The following is a 24,698-nucleotide window of genomic DNA, read 5'->3' as shown; positions in this document are numbered from 1 at the left end:
AGCATTTTAACATGGGACAAAAGAGTAAGCTTGTAGTCGTTGAATAATGTAGGCAAGACAGCTCTCGATGTTGCTGAGGACTATAGTATTATGGGGCTTCCCTCATTTCGAGAGGTATGTTAATGTGATCCTTATTCTTCATACAATTACAAATCATTTGACCCTTGATCTAAACCCATTTTCTAGTAGCAAATTTTGTTTTAGACACATTATACAATTATTACAGGGATTTTTCCTGTCCCAACTATTGTCTAGTGCTAGAATTAAACCAAACAACGTTCATTAAATAGAGTCTAAAATCACATTTAGGATCTATTTTGCTGAAATTAAAATTTTTTTGTTAAAAGTACTGTAGATGAATGTAAAAGTTAGCAAAAATAGTACAATAAGACTCATAAATAGTACCAAAAAGTGTAATAGGATCCATGAAAAATAGTAAAAATAAACTAAATAATAAAATAAGTTAACAAAAATAATTTTTGCAAAACGGACACTTAACCCCTATTTAAAAAAAATAAAGAAAGTGAGAAGAAGAGCTAGCACTAACTTTTTAGTGTGACAAGTCTTGTTAATGGGTCTCACTAATTGTGTGTCTCCTTTTTCACATGGGAGTATACTCCACACAAGTGAAAAAGAGGACTCGCATTGATGCATGGTATATTTTTCCGGACCACGGGAGGTCTATTTAAGAAAAAGAAAGAAAGAAAGGAACAAGAGCAAGCCGGGACTTTTGAGTGTAACAGTCTTATTATTGAGTCTCACTAGTTGTGTTTTATTACTAAATTGTCATTTAACACATTAATCAAGAATCAAAATGCACCATAAGTTTTTTTCAATTCATACTACTCATTCTTCTCTCTCTCTTTTTTTTTTTTTTTTTTTTTTTTTGTGGTTAAAACTCATTCCCAATATATATTTTAAGTAATAAAAGATGAGATTAAAGTAATGAAAATCAAACCAAACAAATGTTATAAAGGTGGGGCTCACGATTTTTGAGTAATGAATAAAAACTCAGATAGGAGGGATGATTTCTAGTAAACCACACCCACTAATTGTCTCCTTTTGCACATGGAGTGGGCTCCACACAAGTGAAAAAGCGGACTCATTGCATTGCTCCCGGAGGTCTATTTAGGCAGGGATTCTAGCGTGGAACCACCCTATTCAGTCGTATAGAAAACTGTAATTCACTAGCTAGAGCTTCTTTACTTCTGAAAATCATTAATGGCAAGTAAAATCTCCAGCACCCCCGATGAGATCCCACAGAGAAAGGTGCCAATGGACGATGTTACCGTTGATGCTGGAATGAAGAAAGATCTCCCGAAGGTTCATGTAGCTAAAAAGCCATCAGTGATGCCAGTGCCCAAATTTTACCTACCACCGAAACCAATGGGGTACATGGCACAAAACGGTAGGCGCGCTGGGTTGCAAATGTCCGATTCTTTTGATGATGATGATGAATTTGATGATGATGATTATTCCGATGATGATGAGTTCTTCACAGCTACAAACATGAATCCAGAATTGTTCAAGGCTTTAAAAGGTGGTAACATTGCTTTCATAGAAAAAGCACGAGATATGGAATCTTCTCACCTCTTCGACACAAGCCCCAAGTTAAATACAATCCTTCATGTTGCAGCAAGCTCGGGCCACGAGAAGGTTGTAAAAGTGATTCTCGAGACCAAAGGGTGCCAACAACTTGTCATGAGAAAGAACTCCGCTGGTGACCTTGCTCTGCATGTTGCTGCAAGTGCTGGGCATCTTCCTATAGTTAAACTTCTGCTTTCAGCATCATACCAGCATCTGGAGGAATCTCAATGTAGTTTCGAACCACTGAAGGAGCAAAACAAGAGAGGGAATACTCCACTGCACTTGGCCTTGATAAACAAGTACCAAGAGGTGACCTTCAAAACCAAGTACAATGAGGTGGCCAGATTCTTGGTTGAGACAGAACCAGTGGTGACCTGTTATTCGATAAATAAGGAAAACAAGTCTCCTTTATATATGGCGGCCGAAGCAGGAGATGTTGAACTTTTGGAGATCATGTTGAATAAATTCCCTTGCCTGCAAAATGTGGCTGGCAAATCGATTGTGCACCCTACCATTTCTTGTGCCTTTACTACAAAGAACATAGGTAATTTTATTTCTTTACTAACACTACTTTTTTATTTATTCTGTTTTTTTAGGATGAGAGATTCAAACCCAAATTTATTTTTAAGAATAGAGCCTAAAGGCTTTTAGCAAACAATATATGGTAAAACCTGCATTTTATATTTATGCCAAGTAGTTAAATGTAAATGTCATATTTGGTACCTTATTATTAACATAATTTATTTTCTTCACTATTACCAAAATTTCAATTCACTCAGTTCAATTATTTTCTTCTTATTATTTGTGTACCAGGTATCCTAGATACTGTTTTGAGAAAAATGCCACATCTCATCACGAATCAAGATATTACAGGGATGACTCCCCTTTCCCATGCGGCATCAATAGGATTCCTTGACGGGGTTCAGTGCTTATTAGAAAAAGCATCAGACTGCGGATATAAAATGGACCTGAATGGCTTTTTTCCAATTCACACAGCTTCCAAAAAAGGACATATCGAGGTAATTGAATTTTTTCTAAAACAATATCCGGATATGAGTGAGTTGCTCAACCAAAACGGTCAGAACATTTTGCATGTAGCTGCTGTGAGTGGGAAAGCCAAAGCGGTAGCTTATATGCTCAAAAGAGATAACCTTGAAATGCTTATCAATGAAAAAGACAATTATGGAAACACTCCTTTGCATTTGGCCTCCAAGGAAAGGCATCCTAAGGTAGTGAGCATTTTAACATGGGACAAAAGAGTAAGCTTGAAGTCGTTAAATAATTTAGGCAAGACAGCTCTCGACGTTGCTGGTGACTATAGTACTGTAGAGTTTCCCTCATTTCGAGAGGTATGTGATCCTTATTCTTTATACAATTGCAAATCATGTGACCCTTGATCTAAACCTCTTTTCTAGTAGCAAATTTTTTTAGACACATTATACAATTATTACAGGGATTTTTCCTGTCCCAACTATTGTCTAGTGCTAGAATTAAACCAAACAACGTTCATTAATGTCTTTCTCTTTTTCATTTTTTTTTTTAATTGTGTGTGTCACATGGTGGTGCCATGCTAGGACCGAGAGGGGCCACAGCCCCCAAAAAGTTTTTGAAAAAAAAATTAGAAAACATACTGATATATGAATTATGAGAATTATTTTAAAAATTTTCAAGGAATATATCTGCTTAAAAAAAAAAAAAAAAAAAAAAAAAAATCCCCACCCCCAATCAAATATATTTTCTATATATATATAAAAAATGGTATCTAAAATCATATTTAGAGTCTGTTTGGAATCCGTTTATTTTGTTAAACTGAATTTTTTTTTTTTGAAAGTACGGTAAATAAATGTAAAAGTTAGCTGAAATAGTACAGTAGGATCCATAAATAATATCAAAAAGTACCATAGAACCCTTAAATAGTAGTAAACATATTTTGAATAGTAAAATAAGTTGGCAAAAATAATTTTTATCAAATTGACACTTAGTGTGCGTATGGGAAGCAATGAAAATTATAAATTATTTCATTATTTAGCTTATTTTTATTACTATTAAGAGATCCATTATATTTTTTGATATTATTTATGAGTTATACTCTACTATTTTAACTAACTTTTATTTTTATCTACAATACTTTCAACAATAAGTTTTCAATTTTAACAAAATAAACTGTATTCAAATAAACCCTTCACCTTCATTTATACTACGTTACAATCTTTTTTTTTTTTTTTTTTTTAGAAAAAACTATGTTATAGTCTGATTAGCGATAAATTGATAGAAGTATATATCACTAGATTAAAATAATTGGATCTTCACAACCTTGTGATAAATTAATAATTATTTTAACAATTATCTCAACAAATAAAAGAAACAATCATTTTCTAATTTTTCCTCCTCCATCCTTATAAAACTTCTATTAAAAGAAACAATCATTTTCTAATTTTTCCTCCACCATCCTTGTAAAACTTCTATGTCTTACTTTGGACTATCTGCAGAAGGAGGCTACGAGCAGCAATCATTGTAACTCTACTTTTTATCCTAAAAAAATTACAATATCACGTTACTGCAAACTATTCTACCTTGTTCTTGCAAAAGATCTGCATCTCTGTATCTCTCTCTCTTTCTCTCAACTCTAAACTCACTGTGTTAAGGTTAAGTTTGATTTGCTCTTTTTTTTTTTTTTTTTTCCCTTCTCTTTTCTCTTTAGCTGTTACTGATGCAGACAACTGGTCTGCATTGCTCCAATTTCCAAGATACCGTGCACCACGAGTATGGTTAAAATTAAGTTTTCACTTTTCATCAACGAAAGTAGTGGCCAGCTATGACTTTATTTTCTTCTTTATTTCTTATTAAAATAATAAATAATTTTTTGCTGAGAAAAAAAAAATTATATTATACTACATAACATTATAATGTATATATAAAAAACTAATATTATTAAACTATAATACATCATATAATATAGAAAAATAATAGTATAGCGTTATTTTTTGGCTAAGCAAATAATTGATCGTTATTTAAAAAAAAATGTAATCGATTATTTGATTAGATTTTTTCATATATATTAAGATTTGAATAATTATTTGTTGACTTTCTAACAAATCTTTAATCTATTAGTATATTTTATGAATAAATGATTTTTTTATCTTAATAATTATATTTAATGAGTTATATAATTTAATTTAAAACTAGATTTATGGAAAGTTAAAAACTATTAATTCTTTTTTTAAGAAGAAAAACTATTAACTCATTGTTCTAAAGAAAAGTAGAGAATAATCTAAAAGCAATATACCTTTAGGTTATAATATTGAAACTTCAACTTCTAATGAGCCTTTCCAAATCTCCAAGGATTGAACTCAAAAAAATTATTTTGAATCGATAAATGGTGAGTGTACTTTAACTTGTGTATTAAATATATTTACAATATTGTTTTAGATTATTGTACATAATAGGGATGTACTTAAAATATGTACTGAAAAATAAAATCTGATTTTTATCTAGCCCTTAAAAGTCAAATTCCTAATTCCGCCATCGATCACATAAACATTTGGTATTGGAGAAAATATCATACGACACCGTCAAATACATACAATTACCCCTCAAATTTGTGAGACCTATATGCTGTCCCACATATCATATATGCTGTTGTTCTCGTAAATAATCCTTTCTAGTATTTACAATCTGGACTACATTATACTTGAGAGAGAGAGAGAGAGAGAGAGACAGAGAGAGAGAAGTGCTATTCATTCCTATTCATTCCAAGAAATGAACAGTATGATCATAACAAAAAGTTTCTTTTTGTTCACCATGTAGCAATTGACACGGCAAGCCTTGAGATATGCCGGCGCCCCACGAGCTCCTCGAAGCACTACGAGCAAGAACATGCAAATTATGATGCCTCCTTTGAAGCTACACAACGAAGACAAATACAAGGACAGAGTTGGCACTCTCTTGTTGGTTGCAACCCTCGTGGCTACTGTAACCTTTGCAGCGGCTTTCACCGTGCCCGGTGGTTACAACGGCTCTGGAGGTGTGGCAACTTTTCTAGAAAAGCAGATGTTCCAAGTGTTCGTAATTTGCAACACCATAGCTATGTATAGTGCCATTGCTGTTGTTGTCACTCTCATCTGGGCACAACTCGGTGATCTTAACTTGGTTATTGCTGCCTTTAAGTTCGCTGTGCCAATTTTTGGGTTAGCTCTAACAATGGTCTCCGTAGCATTCATGGTAGGTAATTATCTAGTATTAAGAAACCTCAACTGGCTTGCCTATCTAGTTTTAATCATTGGCTCATTCGTCCACCTTACTCTCTTGATACTATTTTCTCCACTTTGTTTTCCCAGTTCCTTACACCATCGTTTTCTTCGCTACATCCTTTACTACCCATTTTGCCTTTTGATTAAAGTTACTAGGAGTGACACTGATGATAGGAAAGAAGAATAATCTCCTTTACGTATGTTATATGTAGTTTGCCATTGTGTATGCCTTTGGCAATGCATTCCAAAAAGGGGGAGTTGGTGTTTTATGGGGGTTGAAGGTTTTAGGGGTAGAACTTCTATGTTGTTGTTGCTGTTTTTTTTTTTTTTTTTGGGTCTAGTCTTGATACGCTATGCTTTCATTTGTTTTGAGCTGTGTTGTAACTCTATATTTGGTATCAGACTTATTATGTTATGTTCACTTGCTTTACTGCTTAAATGATTCTATCTTTATATTATTGCATTGTGATACAATTATCATCTTCCATCACCCTTTGAAATTTCATGGTTGCCTTTGCTTCTTACCTAGTATGATTGCACAAATTTATTATCCCACCTGCATCCATATTAAGGCACATAGCAAACATACAAACACATAATCTTCCATGTAGTTGTTTAATTTTCCTAAACAAATGCCAAGTTAATGTTAGAGTCTCAAATTCAATTAGTAAACACTATGATATACACCTATTCCAAAATTAAACACGCCACCAATTCTACCAATACATGTAACTCTGCATAAATCATGTTTGTGCTGTAATTCACAACTTTCCTCGCCCTAAAACCCTTCCCAACAATTTTTTTAAAACAATCACCGCCGAGAAAAATTTTCTATTATTAACAAAATTTTTCCATAATTTCTCTCTAAAAGAAGCTTCCACCATTACCATGTACTAGTGTGTAACTTCGTGCATATGCACGGATACATTTAAAAATAATCACAATTACATATGTATAATTTAGAATCTAATTACATCTAGACTCTTCTGTTTTTGTATTCAATAATTTACTTGCCACCAAAATTAAAATATTAGATGGAACACATACGCAAAATTGAATTCCAATTAAAATTCAATTTAGAATCTAATTGAATTTAGACTCTTTAATTTTTACACCTAATAATTCATTTGAAACACAAATTTAAAAATTAGATAAGATACGTGCCACAAAATTAGACTCCGGTTTAGAATTTAATTAGATTTTCTCTTAGTTTTAGCTATTAATATATATGACTTATAAACTTGAATTGTTTTTAGTAATATATAAAAAAAAAATAAAAAAAGCTCATATATATATAAAATCATTCAAAAATTATATTTTTTATGGTTTACTTATATTGGACTCCTCATTTTTTACACTAAATTAACTCATTTAACACAAAAATTAAAAAAACTTAGATTAGATGGGACACATGATACAAAACTAAACTTTAATTGAAATCCAATTTTTACATTGAATTAACTCACTTGGCACAAAAATTTATAAACTTAGATTAGATGGGACATATGATGTAAAATTAGACTCTAATTTAATTCAAATTTGAAATCTAATTGGATTTTTTTTTCAGTTTTATCTATTATTATATATATATAGATTTCCAAATAAGTTCTAACGCAACTTGTAGGCTTACTAATCAACAATTAGCTTGTAAGTATTGGAAATAACAAAATTTGCCTATATCATTGAATTCTTTCAACCTAGCAACTATGATAACACATAAATAGTAAGAAATCCTACGTAATTATGCTGCTATTTGAGGGAGTACAAATAGTCATAGATCTTGTGTGACTTCCATGGAGAACTTCTTTGCTAGAGTGCTAGCATTCTTCAAAATGGGCTTCCAAATTCTTAGATGTGTCTATAACATGAACGTTACTCTAAATAGGTGAGTGAACAAAGCATCATAAACAATATTATCATGAGTAAGACTTGTCATTTTTCTTACATTAGAACAAAATATGACACGTCAAAGAAGTTTTGAGGCTTTGAACAAAGTTAAGCATTTACGCACCTTCCTTTCGTTAGAATTGTACAAAGCAGATTTGGACTTATACATAACAAAGAGGGTTCCACATGATTTATTGCTAATGCTAAGATCCTTACGTGTGCTCTCTCTTTGTCATTATGCTAATTTGACCGAGTTACCTAAGTTAATTGGAGATTTTAAACATCTATGCCATCTAGATGTCTCTTGCACTAAAATTGAGAGGTTGCCCAACTCTATATGCAAGTTGTGTAATTTACTGACATTGAATCTATCAAGATGTAAATTTCTCATTGTGTTTTCAACACATATGCTAAAGCTCATTAATTTGCATCATCTTGATATTATTGGAACCAGTATAAAAAGGATGCCAATACAAATAAGCAGATTAAAATGTCTTCAGACTTTGACTAAATTTGTTGTCAACAAGAATATTGGATTCCAAATTGGAGAGTTAGGGAAGCTTCCAAATCTCAGAGGAGCCATTTTGATAGCAAAGCTTCAATATGTGATAAACCCAACAGATGCTTTGTACGCAAAGTTGAAGGCTAAGAGAGAGCTTAAGGACCTAACATTGGAGTGGGATGCCGATGATATTATTTCTCAAAGTGAAAGGGACGTACACAACAATCTCCAACCTCATACAAACTTGAAAAGGCTTGTTATCAACAACTACAGGGGCACAAGCTTTCCTAATTGGGTAGGAGATTATTCATTTTCAAAATGTTAAAGATGTTCATCTAAACTCTTGCAGATTTTGCCTCAATTTGCCATCACTTGGGCAACTGCCCTCTCTTCAAAACCTCGGCATTGTTGGGTTTGATGAAGTTGTTAAAGTCGGTCCTGATTTCTATGGTGGCAGTTCTTCCACAATAACACCATTTCAATCACTGAAAATATTGAATTTTGAGAGAATGATAAAGTGGGAGGAATGATTTTCTTATGGAGGAGCTTTCCCGTGTCTTCAAGAGCTTCGTCTGGAGGATTGTCCTAAACTAGGCAGAAGCCTGCCCAAGCACCTTCCTTCTTTAACCACACTTTGGATTCGTAAATGTTCAAAGCTTGGGACTTCTCTCCCAAGGGCTCCTGCCATTCGTGATTTGCGTGTAACACCTTATAATGACATGCTGTTGCAAATGAATGTATTGCCACCTACATTGCACATGCTCAGAATGGGCGGATTTGATAACTTTTCTCTGCCAAACTGAATGCTGTCTCGCAACAATTGTCTTGAAGAGTTAATGATTGATAGTGGTCCTCTGCTCAAGTCTCTTGATCTTAAAAGTGGTGGTCTACTCAGTACACTAAAAAAGCTTAGGGCTGTTTGGCTTCACTTTTTTGATCACTCAATTTTCATCACTCATCACTCAATTTTTCACACCCGTTTGGCATCATCACCCAATTTCCATCACTCAATATTTTTTACACTATTTGTGGGTTCATACCTGTAAGCCGGTGCAGCTTTTTTTTTTTCTTTTCTTTCAGTACCCAAACTCACCGAAGCTTAAAAAAAAAAAAAAAAAAAAGAAAAGAAAAAAAAAACCCAAAACTGAAGACAGAACAAGTGAAAAAAAAAAGTCAAAAGGTGATCAAAAGTTACGGCTGTGGGTCCCTCCATGTGTGTTTATTTACGGAAATGCCATTGAGTTATAAGTTATGGAAACTGAAAACAGCCAAAATGTGTTTTCAGTTTCCATAACTCATAACTCAAAAATCAGAGAATTGAATGATGGAAACAGAGTTATCGTTTGCCAAACAACGTTTTTACTATGGGTCCCACCATTTTTGAGTTATGAGTTATGAAAACTGAGAATTAAGTTATCAAAATTTGCAATCCAAACAGCCCCTTAGTATCTTGAATTGTAGGAAATTACAGTTCTGATGTACCCATGCTACTATTCCCTTGAGTCATTGTACATATCCTATAGCTGTAATACTCTCAAGTCATTTCCTTTACACATCTTCCCAAAGCTTCGTGTTATTCGAATCGAGACTTATAGCGAAATGGAGTCCCTTTCAGTTTAGGAGGGACATCACCTAGTTGATCTGATTTCCTTGAAAATTGAGGATTGTCCGAATTTTGTAGCTTTTCCCAGTGGAGGATTACCGGCCCCCAATCTCATACCGTTACTAGTCAATAAATGCCAGCGTCTCAATTCCATGCCTACAAACATGCACAGGCTTCTCCCATCTCTTCAACATTTGGAAATCAGAAATTCTCCCATCTTTTCCAAAAGGTGGTCTGCCATCCAATCTAGTTCTTTTCAGAATTGATGTTTCGGAAAAACTTTTTGCCACTAGGATGGACTGGGGATTGAAAAGATTGCACTCTTTTACCACATTGATATTATCCAATCTTGCTAGTGATTTTCAGGCTGTGGAGTCCTTTCCCAGTGATTTCCGGGCTGTGGAATCCTTTCCGGAGGAGAATTTGCTACCCACAAGTCTTACCACTCTTTTCATTGGCGGATTTCAAAATTTGAGATCATTGGACAACAAGGGACTTCAACACCTTACCTCTCTTCAACAATTGAGGATCGTAAACTGTCCCGAGCTGAAGCACATGCCAAAAGTGGGGTTGCCTGTCTCTATTTATTACCTACGGATCTATTCATGTCCTTCTTTCAGTAAACAATGCAAAGAGAAGAAGGGTAAAGAGTGGCGCAAGATTGCTCACTTCCCCTTCATTCACATTGATGACGATGTTGTCATAAGAGCCAAAAGTAGTGTAGACCAAATCTAACCCCATTTGACAATCAACTCTTCATGTTACTTATGTTTCAATTAAATTTTACATTTAGAAACAAATACATTTTTGACAAATAATAAAGAAACTTCTATTATTATTCGAATTTAATTACTAATACTGATAGTTAAAACAATATTTAATTTCAACATGAGATTTAACATTTGGTTTCTGTGCCTATTCCCTTTATTTTTACAGATGTCTACAAGTCCTTTTAATCAATCGTATAATATAATGTCATGAGAAAAAATATTAGAAACTATGAATTTTATATTTCTTACAAAATCATCCAAGTGCAAATGTTGTTGTCAAAATTCTTCACAAGAAGAAGTTGAAGCATTTAAGAAACAAAAGGGAGCATTTTTTTTAAGGCTTTTAATGCTTTGGTCCTACTATAGAATGTATCTCCTGTTTTCTTTTTTTTCATAATTCTTTCTGTTTATCTAAACACACAGGATTTATACAATCACATGGGGAAGGATACATTTACAATCTCGTATTCCCCAGTCCAAATTCAACTTACATCATGCTACAAACTGCCTGTGGGTGCAGAATTGCCGGTCTCTTTTACATTTTGTAATTGACAGTAGATTTGAAGCCTCTCCAGACAGCTCAAGAGGCTCAGCATGTCACAGCTCCTTCTGTCCATTTTGTCCTCACCAGTATGAGCAGCCCAACTCCCATTTTTACCATCAATATTATTAAACTTACAAGACAATGGTCCAGAGGCACAGGGAGGGAAAGCTGGCAGCTGGCCCAAGATTGGTCATGTGCTTAAGGCCAATTTGACGCTCTCTCATGTCAAGACCAGCAAGTACTAATACATTTTCTCAAACGAAGGGTACTCTGTGTTGTCAGGTTTGTTCAATTGATTTATGTTTCTTGGTATAAAGTATAGACTTTGGGACCTCCAATCATGGACTATTTTTAAATCTTTGTGAACTCTTCCATAGGTGTACTTAGACACAACATGTTTGAGGTTTCTAAAAAAAGTATATAAATCAATGTTGAGGGAGTTATTATATGAGCAAAAATGTCTAGACAAAGACAGAACTGTGAATTCCACTCTCAACTCAACAGTTACATTTAAGGTCCCTTTTCTACCCGATTTGCTTACTCTCATTTGATTTTTCTGTTTCTCTTCTTTTAACTGTTTCTTTTGCGAGGTGTAGAAAAACATATCTAAAGAAAATGTTAACACTGAAAAAAATACACATTTTTAGTTCTTTGTATACTCAATTGTTCTCAGCAATTTCACTAGATAAATTAGCACAAGTAAAGAACTCCTCAGGCAGTTTTTTTTTATTGGGTTTGTGGTGGGGGGGGGGGGGGGGGGGGGGGCACGGGAGAGGTGAGGGGGGGAGGGGGGGTGTTGAGGGCGTTCTTCTTCTAAGTCACTCCAGTATTAGATTCTTGTGATTGCTGCAGAATTTCCTAAAGTCCGTCTTTTTTTCCTTTTTAAGTAAATTCTAGCTGGCAAGTTCTTTGGTTTTGACACTTCAGTTGAGGAGGCTCAACAAGATATCAATGCAGCCCATGTTGAATCGGAAAGCATTGAGAATGGTATTGGAGTCATCAAGTTGATTGGCCGCTACAGTGGTAAACTTTATTCTTTTAATAGCTAATGAAATTTGTTAGTTTGATCTGAAATTGTGCTTAATTTTCTAGTGAAATGAGCTTTGATTGAGCTAAAGATTTTCCTTTGTAATGAACATTGAACTTTTATTATTTTTGGTTGATTCATGATAGTTATGCATGGGGATGGGCTTCATAGTTTAGGAGTGGTTTCTTTGTCCCCCCTCCCAAAAAAAAAAAAAAAAAAAAAAATCCAGTATTTTAAACTCATTTCTTACTCGTTATGCGCTATATTTAATTTGCTACTGTTTCTTTGATTTACTATTTATTGGTAAGACAAATCTTAGCATCTGAGTAAACATTACAGGTTTTTTTTTTGGGGTGAGGCTGTTCTCTTGCATTACTCTTCTTAATAAAATCAACCATTATAAAGAGAAGCAAAGTTTCTTGCATTAGCTTCAGCTAATTCTTGTAGCCGAGATATTTTCAAGCTGGACTCCTAGAAATGTATGCTACTCTTGCTAGCCGAGATGTGGACTGTTGTTTGATTCCTGAGTAATTCCTTTTATCTTGAAGGACATGGTGGCCTATTTGAATTCATTGAGAAAAGACTGAAAGAAATGGTTATAGTAATGCAGGACAAGGGCTTCTTTCTGAAAGCATGGGCACCAACAACCAGTAGGATGCTTCTGAAAATAAGTTACTCCAAGATGTGGGTGTAGGGATATCTAAAAACATTAAGGTATGGATTAGTGTTAATTTTTTTCCCCATGCCTTGCAATTGTGAGCATATCAGCTTTGATTTAGTAATGAAGCAACTTGAAGAGTCTTATTTGTGTAGTGACTTCTAACTTAAGGCTTTGCCAATTTCCTTCAATTGTATTTTGGACATGATGCCAAAGAGATATTTGTAAAGTAAATTCAACTAATTAAGGTGCCCCTTTTCAGTTTGACAAATAGCTAAGCTATTGGCACTACAACATGGTGAATTGGGTGTTACTTCCATTGATTTGATTATAAGAAATAATGTGGGGATTTATACTTTTTTTTTTCCTTCTCAGAGAAATGCTGTTAATTTCCAGTAACTAGATTGCAAACATAGATAGTTCTTCCATATTAATTGTAGGTTTTTGTTGCTAGGATCACTTCACAAAATGGAAGAAGATGGCTATAAATCTTAAATATTTAGGTTAGTTGATTGAAATAACGTCTTCATATTTTATTTTTTTGTTTCTTCTTGGATCTGTCCTTCAATCTGAAAGGGAAATAATAAGACTTTGTTTGCTTGTAGATCCCACATAAAAGATCAGTACTACACCCTCCTTGCACACAGTGCCATTCATGGTGCAATGGCAGGGTATATAGGCTTGACATTTGGCCCTGTTAACGAACACATGCTTACATACCATTCCATGTAAGTTTCTATGTTTGGAAAGAAATTTCGTATCTTCCTTTCATCATATTTAGCTGTTTCTGTGGTCTATATGTATGTGTAGCCCTACTGCATGGATGCAATTTTGAAATTATGCTTGCTACAAGATTCATATCCACAACGCCCAATTTTAACAAAATTCCAATTTACAATGTCATGTTGATTGAACCGATTTATTAATTGACCTGTAATAAAATATCAGGCTAAATTTTCCCTCTTTAAATATAACTTGAGGGAACTTGTACTAACTTATCAAAAAGAAGATTAAAAAAAATATCAATGGATTTAAGTGGGAGATGTGCTCTTTCAACTGAAGCTGGATGTATATTAGTTTAATTACTAGCAAGTAGCAACTACAGCTGAAACTCTTTGTTTTCTTTAAACTCGCGGACAAACTTTACGTGCAGCAGGTGATTGAGACACAGACAAGGTTGTGATAACTGAGAGGATGGGGGCAAAGGCTAATACTATCTTCAACAAATCAGCCAATCTGATAAGACTGCATACCAAATCAAGACTAGAGGAAGAACTACAGATCTTGTTACCATTAGTAAATGGGAACAGCCATTTTGAAGCCACGATGGATAAGCAGAGTGACTAGCAGCACAATCCAATTTGAGCAGCTGCTGATTTGAAGTTGTCTTTGTCATGGATTGATGGTATCCCTTTTCTCTTTATTTTTGCTGCATGGAAAGTGTTAACGATTGAACCCTATACCCAGTTGTGATTCATGTGCTTTTAGCGTGAAATTTCCATATACCACAGTTGAGGCTAAGTGTGCTAGTTAGCACAATACTTTCAAAAGAACCACTGTATATAATTCTGAACAATAGTTTTGGCATTATTATCCGAAGAATATATAAGAAACTTCTGAGCATTTTATAGGCAATAAAAACATTATATTTGTACATAAAATTATACATTACGCGTCTGTAGGACGCTTCCCCAATCTAATATAGACCATTTAGCTAGTTTTAATAATTTCTTAAATCAAGCTAGGTCACACCATTGCCTCACATTGACACTGCCAAATAATACCATGTTTAAATCCCACTTCCAACCAAAACTTAAAACCAAAATCATGATAAGAGAACAAAGGCTAGGTTCACTCAAATCAATGAAATCAAAAGAAGAAAGTGGATTCTGCGAAGCACTAATAGCATGAGACTAAAACATCGCAATTGCAACGAGGAGCATTTGAAAACTACAATTTGATAAGGATAGAGGTGTCAGAGGACATGACAAAGAGATTATTTAATTTAATTTTAATTATTATTCCTCAACATCCAGGGATATAATCTGAAACGTTGCCCAAAAAAGAAAAAAAAAAAAAAAAAAAAAGAAAGAGATCCGTATATAATAGATATATTGCATGAGCACGTATGTTAATAAAAGAAGTCCAGAGAGCATTGCTTACAGAAATACTAGCATATATCATCTCAGGTTTGCTTTCTCCAACTCGCTAATTCAACTCGTTCAATTTGGAATGGATTTAAAAAGTCGTAATTTATTTATTTTATTGATTTAATTAACATTTATGACAAATAATAAGTGTCTTTTGAAATAGTTTTAGTAGTAGTTTTTTTACTTGTTTAGTTTAAAAATAAATTAGATAAAAGTAAAATTATATGAAAATAAAATAAAATAAACCAAATAAAGCTTTTATTATTGATTAATAAAATAAACTAAATAAAATTTTTTTTTTTAAACCCTAATCCTAATTTTGTGCTCCTTGATGTGGGCTTAAAAGAGGACCAAGTACCAACCCATTTTGGTGCTAATATGAAGCGATGATGGAACTTAACATTATCCATGCATGGGCCCAATTTGAAGACAAAAGCAATTTTCGGCCCTATAAGGTGAAGTAGTAACAATGATTCCAGTGCAAATACCTAGTAACAATGGAATTCCTTTTTTTTGGTTGAATGAATACAGAATACTTTTATTAGACGCAACAATCAAAGCAAAACAATGGGAATTGGGCCTTCACCCATCTTCATATATGGCTTTAACAATAGCACTAAAAAGATTTCAAATGGGTTCAGGCCCAAAAATGATACAAAAGCTTGCCCATTGTGCGCAAAAGAGGGCTGCCATGTTATAATTTCTATTAACAAACTGAGCCTTCCAGCCAACAAAATAGGACTTACGATGACCCGCATCAAATAATTACAATCGCCTAATCGACGAATACAATTTCATGGAACCACCCCCCCCCCCCCCCCCCCCCTCCTCCTCCTACAAAGCAGCAAAAAATCATAATAATAATAATTGTCGGGACACGGTTTTAGTTGACCCGATCTTTGCTGGTCAGGTCTTGACCCAAAAGGTCCCACACAATGAATTTTTTGTAGAGTATGGGTTAAAGAATTTGGTTTCAGTTAGCTTAAACGATTTGTTGCATGGGCTCAGGGGGTACGGAAACAAAAACAAAAGGATATAGCAGTGAAGAGAAATCCTTCTCAAATGATCAGGTCTCAAACTTGATTAATGAGCACAAATTCATGCAAATAAAATTTCTCTACAGTGTTCTCTCCTCCCTTTTTCTCCGTCTCTCGTCCCCTTCTCTTGGGGGACTTTTACATATTATATAGGTCCTCCCCTATCATATGGGCTTTACACTTGTTGATCATCCAAACCCCCACTTGAGCACATGTCCCATCAGACACCCTTATCAATTCTTTGTGAGTTGCAGTGGTCAAGGTAACACTGTTTAGGGGTCTTCTCTTCATTAATGCGGCTAGGAGAGTAGTTGTGATACATTTAATGTGGTTGTGGCAGCCTTTGCTGAGATAATTTGGGTCTCCTTCCTTTTTGCGTATTCGAGGAATAGACTACGGTGGCTGGGACGCACCTTCGATCTGGATTTTGCAGTGTCCGAGGAGGAATTCCTCCTTGGACATATTCTCTTTACCCCAGTGGGCCTAAATAAGGATTCTGGGCCGCGATGTTTCCTCGGACGGGCCCAGGGCCCAGTCAACCTATTATTCTGGGCCGATCCCCACAATAATAATAAGACGAAGAAGAAAAGAAAAGAAAGAAAGACTTTGAATTTGCCTTTTTTGAATTTTCTAACTTTTAATTAAAAAAGTTAATTTTGAATTCTAATTATATTAAATTGTCTACGTAGGTTTATAAGTATACATTAACGAAGAATATATCAGAAATTATTTAAACATCTAAAAAAAAATTATTCAAACCTAGTACTTTCACATTGGGCTCTTATAATTTTTTATTTAATTATTTTTTATGGAAGGGCTCTTATAATTAGCATTGAGATTAGTCGGAAGAAGTAACTGGCCATGAATATATTATAGTCTTTTCAATAAACTCTGTATAGCAAATTGCTCTTGGTTTACGTTTGTTGATCACTTGATATTGTTTGGTTTATGTTTGTTGTTATTTGGGCTAATATTTGTTGTTGTTATTTAAGCTTTTTCTTTTTAATTCTATAAAAGGGATTAAGGATTAATTTTGGTGGCAAAATTAATTTTGGAATAATGTTACGTACACAACATTGACCCACCCTCCTCGTCTGTGTGTCCAGATTGGTCCATTAGCACTGTTTTAAGTAATGTCCTTAGCTTAGCTTTTTCTTTTAATAGGTGCTCTTTGTCTTGGGTTAGAAGATCTGGTAACTCCGCTGCCCACATAGCAACCAGAATTACTATGAACTCTAACTTGCCTTTATGTTTAAATAATGACAATCTGCCTGTGGCTCTTCAGTCCCTCTTGTTGCAGATTGTCCCCATGTACATCGTTCCTTTTAATATATATCATTGGAGCTTATAAAAAAAATAAAAAATAAAAATTACATCCAATGTTGGGAAAATTTATCACGATGTTCAATATGGTTTTCAAAACATTTAATGGTGAAAGCACCCGATCAATTGTTCAATGAAGTTTAGAAGTGCTTAAACGTTGGAATTATCCTTTTATATTCTTTACACTTGCACAAAATTTGGGGCGGAGAATTTCATCAAAATTCTTTTGTGGTTCACACTTTCCTAAGAATTGCCTAAATGCCCCATTAGTTTGGAAATTTTCGTTTATTGGCTTTTTTTTTTTTTTTTTTTTTGATTGCCAACATATTAACTAGATTCATTGATACGGACCAAGGTCCATTGAAATTACATCATTTTGAATTTGGAGTTCAACAACAGGGGGAGTATCCTCCACCCATATTACACAATCAACAACATGCAAAGCATTCCTAGCAAGTAAGTGAGCAGCCCTATTGTTATTTCTGTTGACGTGATTAGCCCTCCATGTCTTGAAGTGGCTTAGGCACCTCTGTGAGCCTTCAACAACCTTTTGGATGACCGAAGCTGGGAATACAGAAACTTTCAGCGCAAGCATCACCAGCTGAAAGTCCCCTTCCACCACAATGTCCCTCAATCCCAGGTCCCAAGCTAACAAAATACCTGTTTCAGCAGCTTTTGCTTCGGCTTCTAAGGCTCCCCAAGGCATAGCTACCTTCTTACATAAAGCCCCCATCATCTGTCCTTTGTCATTTCTAATGACGCCCCCATTCTTCCTTGCTCCCAACCTCCCCTTCTCCCTAGTTCACCTCTAAGCCAAGCTTCGTATTGCATTCCCTCATCACCTGCTTTGTTTTCCGTACTTGCTCTTTCCTTACATTCCTTCACGCCATGATCCAATCTCCCACACTGGTAATAGAAGTTAGGTAACCGTTCGTATTTGAAGAAAACCCATTTGACTTCTCCTCCTTCGATGGTTACTTTCTTCTCCCTGACCAGCTTTTTCGTGACGTCAACACTGACCCTCACCCGCAGGTACTTACCACACTGAACACCCTTCTCAGGCACATCCACATCAAGCACCCTACCAATTTTTCCACCCATCTCCAGACCGGATTCTCGAGTCATGTTCATCAGAGGGAGGTTGTATATTTGCACCCAAAAAGGAGTCCACTTCATAGTGATTTCCTTTGGAACTTTTTCACCCTCAAACTCCTATAAAAGTACAAGTTGTTTCTCATAGCTCCAAGGACACACCTCTAAGATTCGTTTTTTGTCCCTACCGTCTCCAAACTCCACCAGGAACATTTCCCCTTCTATTTTCGATATCCATAAACCCCTGTTTGGTTTCCATAGCATCTTCAAGTGTTTTCGGAGTGCGTCTAGGACAAAGAAGCGCTGCGTGAGTATCTTCATCACTAAACAATTTTTTCCGATCTCCCTCGCCGCCCTTGTGCTCTCGCATCCTAGTTCTATATCCTCTCCCTCTTTTTCCGTAAAAGTTAACTTACTCCAAAGTTCTTCCAGCTCGTCTGCCATTCTTCGTGAATAAAACCCACTCTCTATTCCGTTGAAAGGGGTTACCTACACTGACCTCATTGTACATAGGAGGCCACTAAAACTCTTGCATAAGGAGAAACGCAAGACTACCACTGCCGCTACATGCACAGAGCATGAGGGCACTCATACCATCCTCGTTTATTGGCTTTGCTTATGAGTACTTTTAACTATTTTTCCCGTTATTTTAATAAGCGCAAGGATATACTTCGGAAAGCCCTTTCTTACATTCTGGTACAGGTACAGCTTATTGATAAAGCTCTACACAGTCGAATGACAGAGCTCCAAAGTGCGAAATGGAAAATCTCTATGCTTGATTTAAGACACAACAGTATTGATTGATGAAGCTCCATTAACATATCATAGGCACATAACTGTAGTATATCATGGAGTTCAAGAAACAATATTGTGAAGCAGTAGCACACCAAGAAATTTATATTACCAGTGAACTTGGTTTTCAATTTCGAGCCTATAATTTGCATCCAACATTTACTTGTATTATTCTAGATTATTTGAAGCTTTTTTGTGCTGTCACTTGTGTATAGCCATGAAACTTCTGGGAGTACGCATTTAATTTTCTCTTTTTTATTTTCATCATCCTCATCTGACATGCATGGGATGCTACTCATTAGAACCGTGGAAATTGTTTTGTTAACTCGCTTTCATCTGGAATGTTGATGATGTCCAATGCGGTGAACTACTTGATGCATAGTCCCTCGTGTTATGATTGTAAATCAGGTTGGAGATTAAAGGGAAACCAAGTGATGCAATAATGTATTCAGTTGTGGTATTTGGTGGGTGATCGATTCGAAGTGACAACTACAGTGTATGTTTTAGATGCCATCAACTATAATGCATGTTTTAGGTGCCTTATACTTGAGATTATAGAAGTGGCATTGCTATGTGCTTCTATTTGTAACTATCTTCTCAAAGAATTAAATGTGTAACATTTTCGTATGCAATAATAAATCATTTTTTTTTCCCTTAAAAAGTCACATTTGATATCTTTCTTTCTAACACAAAATAGTCTTGCAGCGAACCTACTTTCATAATAAGGATGTCTTTATTTCTTCATTTTAGTTTCTACGATGCAATTATAGATTAGTACACAAAGATTTATGAAGGCTAACTTTTGAGCGTGTTAGGCTCTATACCATCCATTTGTTTACTTATTAGGCAGTTAGCAATTATGGCCACGATAAAGCCACAACCATGTTATATTGTTAGCAATTAGGCTCTATGTTATTGTTATGACTTTTATGGCATAATTTAATAGATGTGAAGGTAATGGCATTAGCCAAAATCTAAAATTTCAAATCTATTATATACCCATACAAACATATAATATTATATATATTAGATTGAGTCTCATATTTTGATATTCAATACTTCGTTCATGAATATACTATTATGTTTGAATTTAAATTATTTAATAGTCAAGCTTTAACTTGAACCTGAACTTAACGTATTTAATAAATTAACAAATATACACATTTTTTTAGGGGTAATTACATTCTCCTTTCTTGAAGTTTGGAGAAATGACACTTCACTCCACTTCACCCCAAACTTAAAGGGAAAAAACACTTTCCCCTTTACATCTTTAATCAAACTTTGTTAAATTACTATTAAAATATTGTGTACTAGCTTGGTGCTTAAGGGTAGGTTTCCAAAATTAAAAGCCCTTATTTTTAAATTTTAAATTAAAGTGTAATTTAAAATATTAAGTAATAAATTTTTCTTTTTCCCCCCTTTTTTCTTAATGAGTTATAAAGAGATTTGTCGTTGCAAATATTTTGGTACTTGATAAATTTTGTATTTTTATTCTAAATTTATAAAGAAAATCTTAAAGAAGTTTTAAATATTTTGTTATTAATATAAATAAAGAGGAAGTGTTAATTACTTCAAACCTCAAAACTCAAGGAAGGGAAGTGTTATTACTTTTTTTTTTTTTTTTAAAGTCAACTTGGTTCATTTACAAACCAATCCACGAATTAGTACATTCCACCCCCATCCTACCCCACTCCAATCTGTTTTGTTCTAGCTTAGAGAAATAGAAAAGGAAATGAGTCCATGCATATTATTCAAAAAAACAAAACAAAGGTATGAGTTTGCTCTTCTGCTACTGTCATTGGATCAATCTATTTTTCCATATAATTTCCAATTCAATAATGTTTTTTTTTTTCCTCAAGGGAAAAACAATAAACAAAAACATGGTAGAAACTATGAAGATCTTTGATTATGAGGTTGGTTCTCGGAATGCAAATCCTCTGTACCACTTTTCGTGTATCACTCTATGCTTCATCAATCACCACTTACCATGTGTATAACTGCTTTCCATTTTAAACTTTAGTTATTTTATAAGGAAAGTAAAATCAAAACATGGCAATTAGTAATTGGTAGAAAATAGAGTAGTACACGAAAAGTGATACAGAGATTTATATTCAAGTTCTCGACATCTCATCATTATGGCCTAAAATAGCCCCACTAATTTAGGGACCATTAAAACAAGTACAGAATGCCAATTTGGCTAACAGATCAGCAACAATTTTTTTTTTTTTTTTTTTTTTTTCAGATGAGCAAAAATTTTAAACTCCATCTAATAATTTTATTGGATATTAAAAAAAGGAAAAAAAGAATGAAAAACCAAATTTCATTTTCTGTTTTCATTTATATCATAAAACAAATGTTTCTTGTTTAACTTCCTGAATTTCTTTATCCTATCCCTAAAGACAGTGATTAATGGAAGGAATTTTTTTAAAAAAAAATAAATAAATGAATAGCGATTAAATTGGTCAACCATTAGTTTTAAGACCAAGGCCATCTAAAATTAACCCACCAAATTATCTTGATCATTTTTTTATTAGCTTAACCTTTTATCTTTCTTATTCAGCGAAAAAAAAAAAAAAAAAAAAAAAAAAAACCTTGGAATTAGAATCTTTTCTCTCTCTGTCTATAACCAAATTCCCACGATTTTTATGTACCAATTATATATTCTATATTATATATTCCCATAAATTTTTATATATATATTTCTCTCTCTAGCACACCTACATTTTGTACCTCATATTAAAGTATAAGACAAAAAATCTGTGGCTAGTGTTTGTTAATTAGGGTTGTCCAGCGATCCGTTCAAATCGACCCGCCCGTCTGTACCCGCCCGAACCGAAGGTCCACGGGCTGCTCCGAATCCTAGTATGGATTGGTCACGGGTTATAATTATTAAGAACCGAATGATCGGTTTAGGTGGCGGTCTATAAAGTATTTCACCCTAAAACTCGAACCGACCGAATTATTAGTACAGCCCATCTGTTCTGGCCTCTGGCTCTGGGAAACGTATGTCAGTATATAAGCCAAATCAAATGTCTGCTTTTTGTTGCACAACTTCCCAATTTACAAATCCAACGTTTATATCAAATCAAAATTTAAAATCCACGTTTGAAGATTAGTGGCTACAGATTATAGAGCAGTGATTCAATCGGTACAGGTACCCTATTTGTAAATCATTCGTTAAAATTAGAATCATGACAAAAATCGAACGGTCAAAATTAAATATTAGACTTTTGATTTGATCTCTCACTGCCTCTAATCTCTTCACTTCAGTCTCACAGTTTCACGCTTCCTCTTCAGACTTCCCTGACTTCTTCGGTCTTCTCAGTTCTCACCACTCTCTCAAACCCTTATGCCTCTGCTCTCTTCTATTCAATCTTTGGCTTTTCGCCTCAGTTCTCATCTCTCTCTTTGTGAGTCTCTCATTGGTTTCATTTGTTATGGAAATCAATTGTTAAATTCAAATAAACCCAAAGATTTATAATTTGAAAATTTAACTGAAAAAACTTGATACCCTAACCATTTTACTTTTGTTCATTGTTCATTTTTTTTTTATTAATATTTTTCAATTTTATTTTGGATTGACAGTTGTCCAAGGCTCCAAGTTGGGTTTTCTGTCTTCAAAAACGAAACTCCAACACCCAATTATGATTTTTGTTTTACTTTGTGTTTAGTTTTTAAAGTTGGGATTTTGTTCTTCTTTTGGTTTGACTTTATGCCTGATATGAAAAATAGACCAATCTGGTGTAATATGCAATGTAAATCATATCCTATGTTTAGTTGTAATTATTAACTGTAACAAATTATTTTATGTAGATTAGATTGACTCCCTAAACCATTTAGTGAGGGAGATTCATATGTTCTTTGGTTTCATTATAAATTGTTTTAATGCTGTTGTTTGATGTTTCTTCTGCTGTTAGGGTTGCTGTTGTTGTTTGATAAATTTTGAGCATCATTGTTTTTGCTTTTATTATTTAATGAAATTTCAAGTCTCATACTGTTTGTATTTGAGCCTTTTTTATTAAAAAGTTTAATTTAGTCTTGTGTTTTTATTTTTTATTTTTTGGGTGCATAAGTAGGATATTGCTACTGTTTGTATTTGACCTTTTTAAAAAAAAAAATTTAGTTTAGTTTAGTTTTTCATTTGTGTATTTGAGCTTTTTATTTTTTGTTCAGTTTATATTAGTTTTGATTTGTGTGTTTTTTTTTTCCCTGCACAAGTAGGATACTGTTACTGTTTGTGTTTGAGCGAGGAATATGTTTAAATTCTAAAACTTTTTTTTTATTGAGTTTTATTAAATGTCTCATGTATTCAAACAAAATTTAAACTATTGTTTTTTTTTTTTTTTTTTTCATTTCTAGTTATAAATCAACAAGCAACAGGAAGTGCAGCAGCAAGTCCTAGCTTAGGCAAACGTCCCTTAATTTGTATTGATTGACTTGGTAGGTTACTGCCTTTAGTCTCATACTGTTATTAACTTAATGTCCTTACTAATTGGTTTTGTACTTGGTACTAATATATTATTTGTTAAATATCTTTTTGTCTATTGTAGGAAGGTCATTCATTTTGGAAAGGAAGCAGCCTTTTGGAAACACCCCCCCCCCCTCCCCCCCCCCAAAAAAAAAAAAATACTCTTAATGCTCATAGGAGAAAAAAAAAAAAATCTTACTCCATAGGTTTTATTTTTCTATATGCTATAGACATTATTAACTAAAGAGCAGTTGCCAGTCAATGCTTTGGAAAAGCTATTATCTGATAATAACTGTTGTATTTCATAGTTGTAACTAATTATATTGCTAGGAACTTTGTATAACTAGCTTTACTGCCTTACAAACTTGCAGTAACTGCCTCTATGGTTACTATTATATATCCAGATATGGAAATATTGCAGTATGCTATTATCAGTTTCTTATGCTAGCTGTTGTGATTTATTTGATGCTGGAAATATTATTTGTTGTGTGATTGGCAGGTTTAATAGGTGTTAAGATTGGCTTTTATGCCTACTTGTGTTGAGCTACTGGCTTACTGCCTAGGTGCATATTGTGTTGTTAACAGATCACCACTGGTAAAATTAGGTTTTGTGTGTGTCGTGTTGTGCTATTTCGTCCAAATTTAGTCTATTTTGTTATGTTTATTTTTTGTGTTTAATGTGGAAGAGATTGTGGATCCGTTTGGATTGAATTTATTGTTGTTGAAAACTGAAATTATTGTAACAAAATAATTTTTAAATATGTGAATAGTATTGTGAGATTTTTTTAAATATTTTCTAGTGCGTAAACAGTGATAAACAGTGTTATTACAGTACTGCTACAGTACTTGTGTCCCCCTGAAATGCGTGAAGTGAGGAAAAAAAAAAAAAAAAAAAAAGTGGAAAAACGCAGCTGGATTCCGCGGAAAACGCTGAATCCAAATGGCACCTATATATTTGGATTGATATGTACTGCCCAGGTGCTTCTATTGTGTTGTTTAAGAGATCAC

The 24,698-nt window shown here is 34.1% G+C and overlaps 2 protein-coding genes and 2 long non-coding RNA genes across 4 annotated transcripts; all 4 read left to right on the top strand.

The window, feature by feature from the left end:
* The first annotated feature begins 1,123 nt into the window (after nucleotides 1-1,123).
* Nucleotides 1,124-6,295, top strand: LOC126725324 (protein ACCELERATED CELL DEATH 6-like). The gene is made up of 3 exons (XM_050429966.1): nucleotides 1,124-2,131; nucleotides 2,401-2,936; nucleotides 5,395-6,295. Exons 1-3 carry the CDS (start codon nucleotides 1,222-1,224, stop codon nucleotides 6,022-6,024), a joined length of 2,076 nt encoding a protein of 691 aa, XP_050285923.1. The 5' UTR covers nucleotides 1,124-1,221; the 3' UTR covers nucleotides 6,025-6,295.
* Nucleotides 6,296-8,188: 1,893 nt separating this feature from the next.
* Nucleotides 8,189-10,564, top strand: LOC126727923 (putative disease resistance protein RGA3). Its single transcript, XM_050433820.1, has 3 exons — nucleotides 8,189-8,478; nucleotides 8,576-8,682; nucleotides 10,002-10,564. The coding sequence occupies exons 1-3, from the start codon at nucleotides 8,189-8,191 to the stop codon at nucleotides 10,562-10,564; spliced, it is 960 nt and encodes a 319-aa protein (XP_050289777.1).
* An 879-nt stretch (nucleotides 10,565-11,443) lies between these two features.
* Nucleotides 11,444-13,684, top strand: LOC126725323 (uncharacterized). Its single transcript, XR_007655431.1, has 3 exons — nucleotides 11,444-11,658; nucleotides 12,773-12,884; nucleotides 13,434-13,684. It is a non-coding gene; the product is annotated as an uncharacterized LOC126725323 (long non-coding RNA).
* Nucleotides 13,685-22,371: 8,687 nt separating this feature from the next.
* Nucleotides 22,372-24,464, top strand: LOC126725322 (uncharacterized). Its single transcript, XR_007655430.1, has 3 exons — nucleotides 22,372-22,632; nucleotides 23,582-23,662; nucleotides 24,190-24,464. It is a non-coding gene; the product is annotated as an uncharacterized LOC126725322 (long non-coding RNA).
* Nucleotides 24,465-24,698: the final 234 nt, after the last annotated feature.

This window comes from Quercus robur, chromosome 5 (assembly GCF_932294415.1).
Source record: "Quercus robur chromosome 5, dhQueRobu3.1, whole genome shotgun sequence".
Lineage (NCBI taxonomy): Eukaryota > Viridiplantae > Streptophyta > Magnoliopsida > Fagales > Fagaceae > Quercus > Quercus robur.
This window is presented reverse-complemented; position numbering and strand designations above follow the sequence as displayed.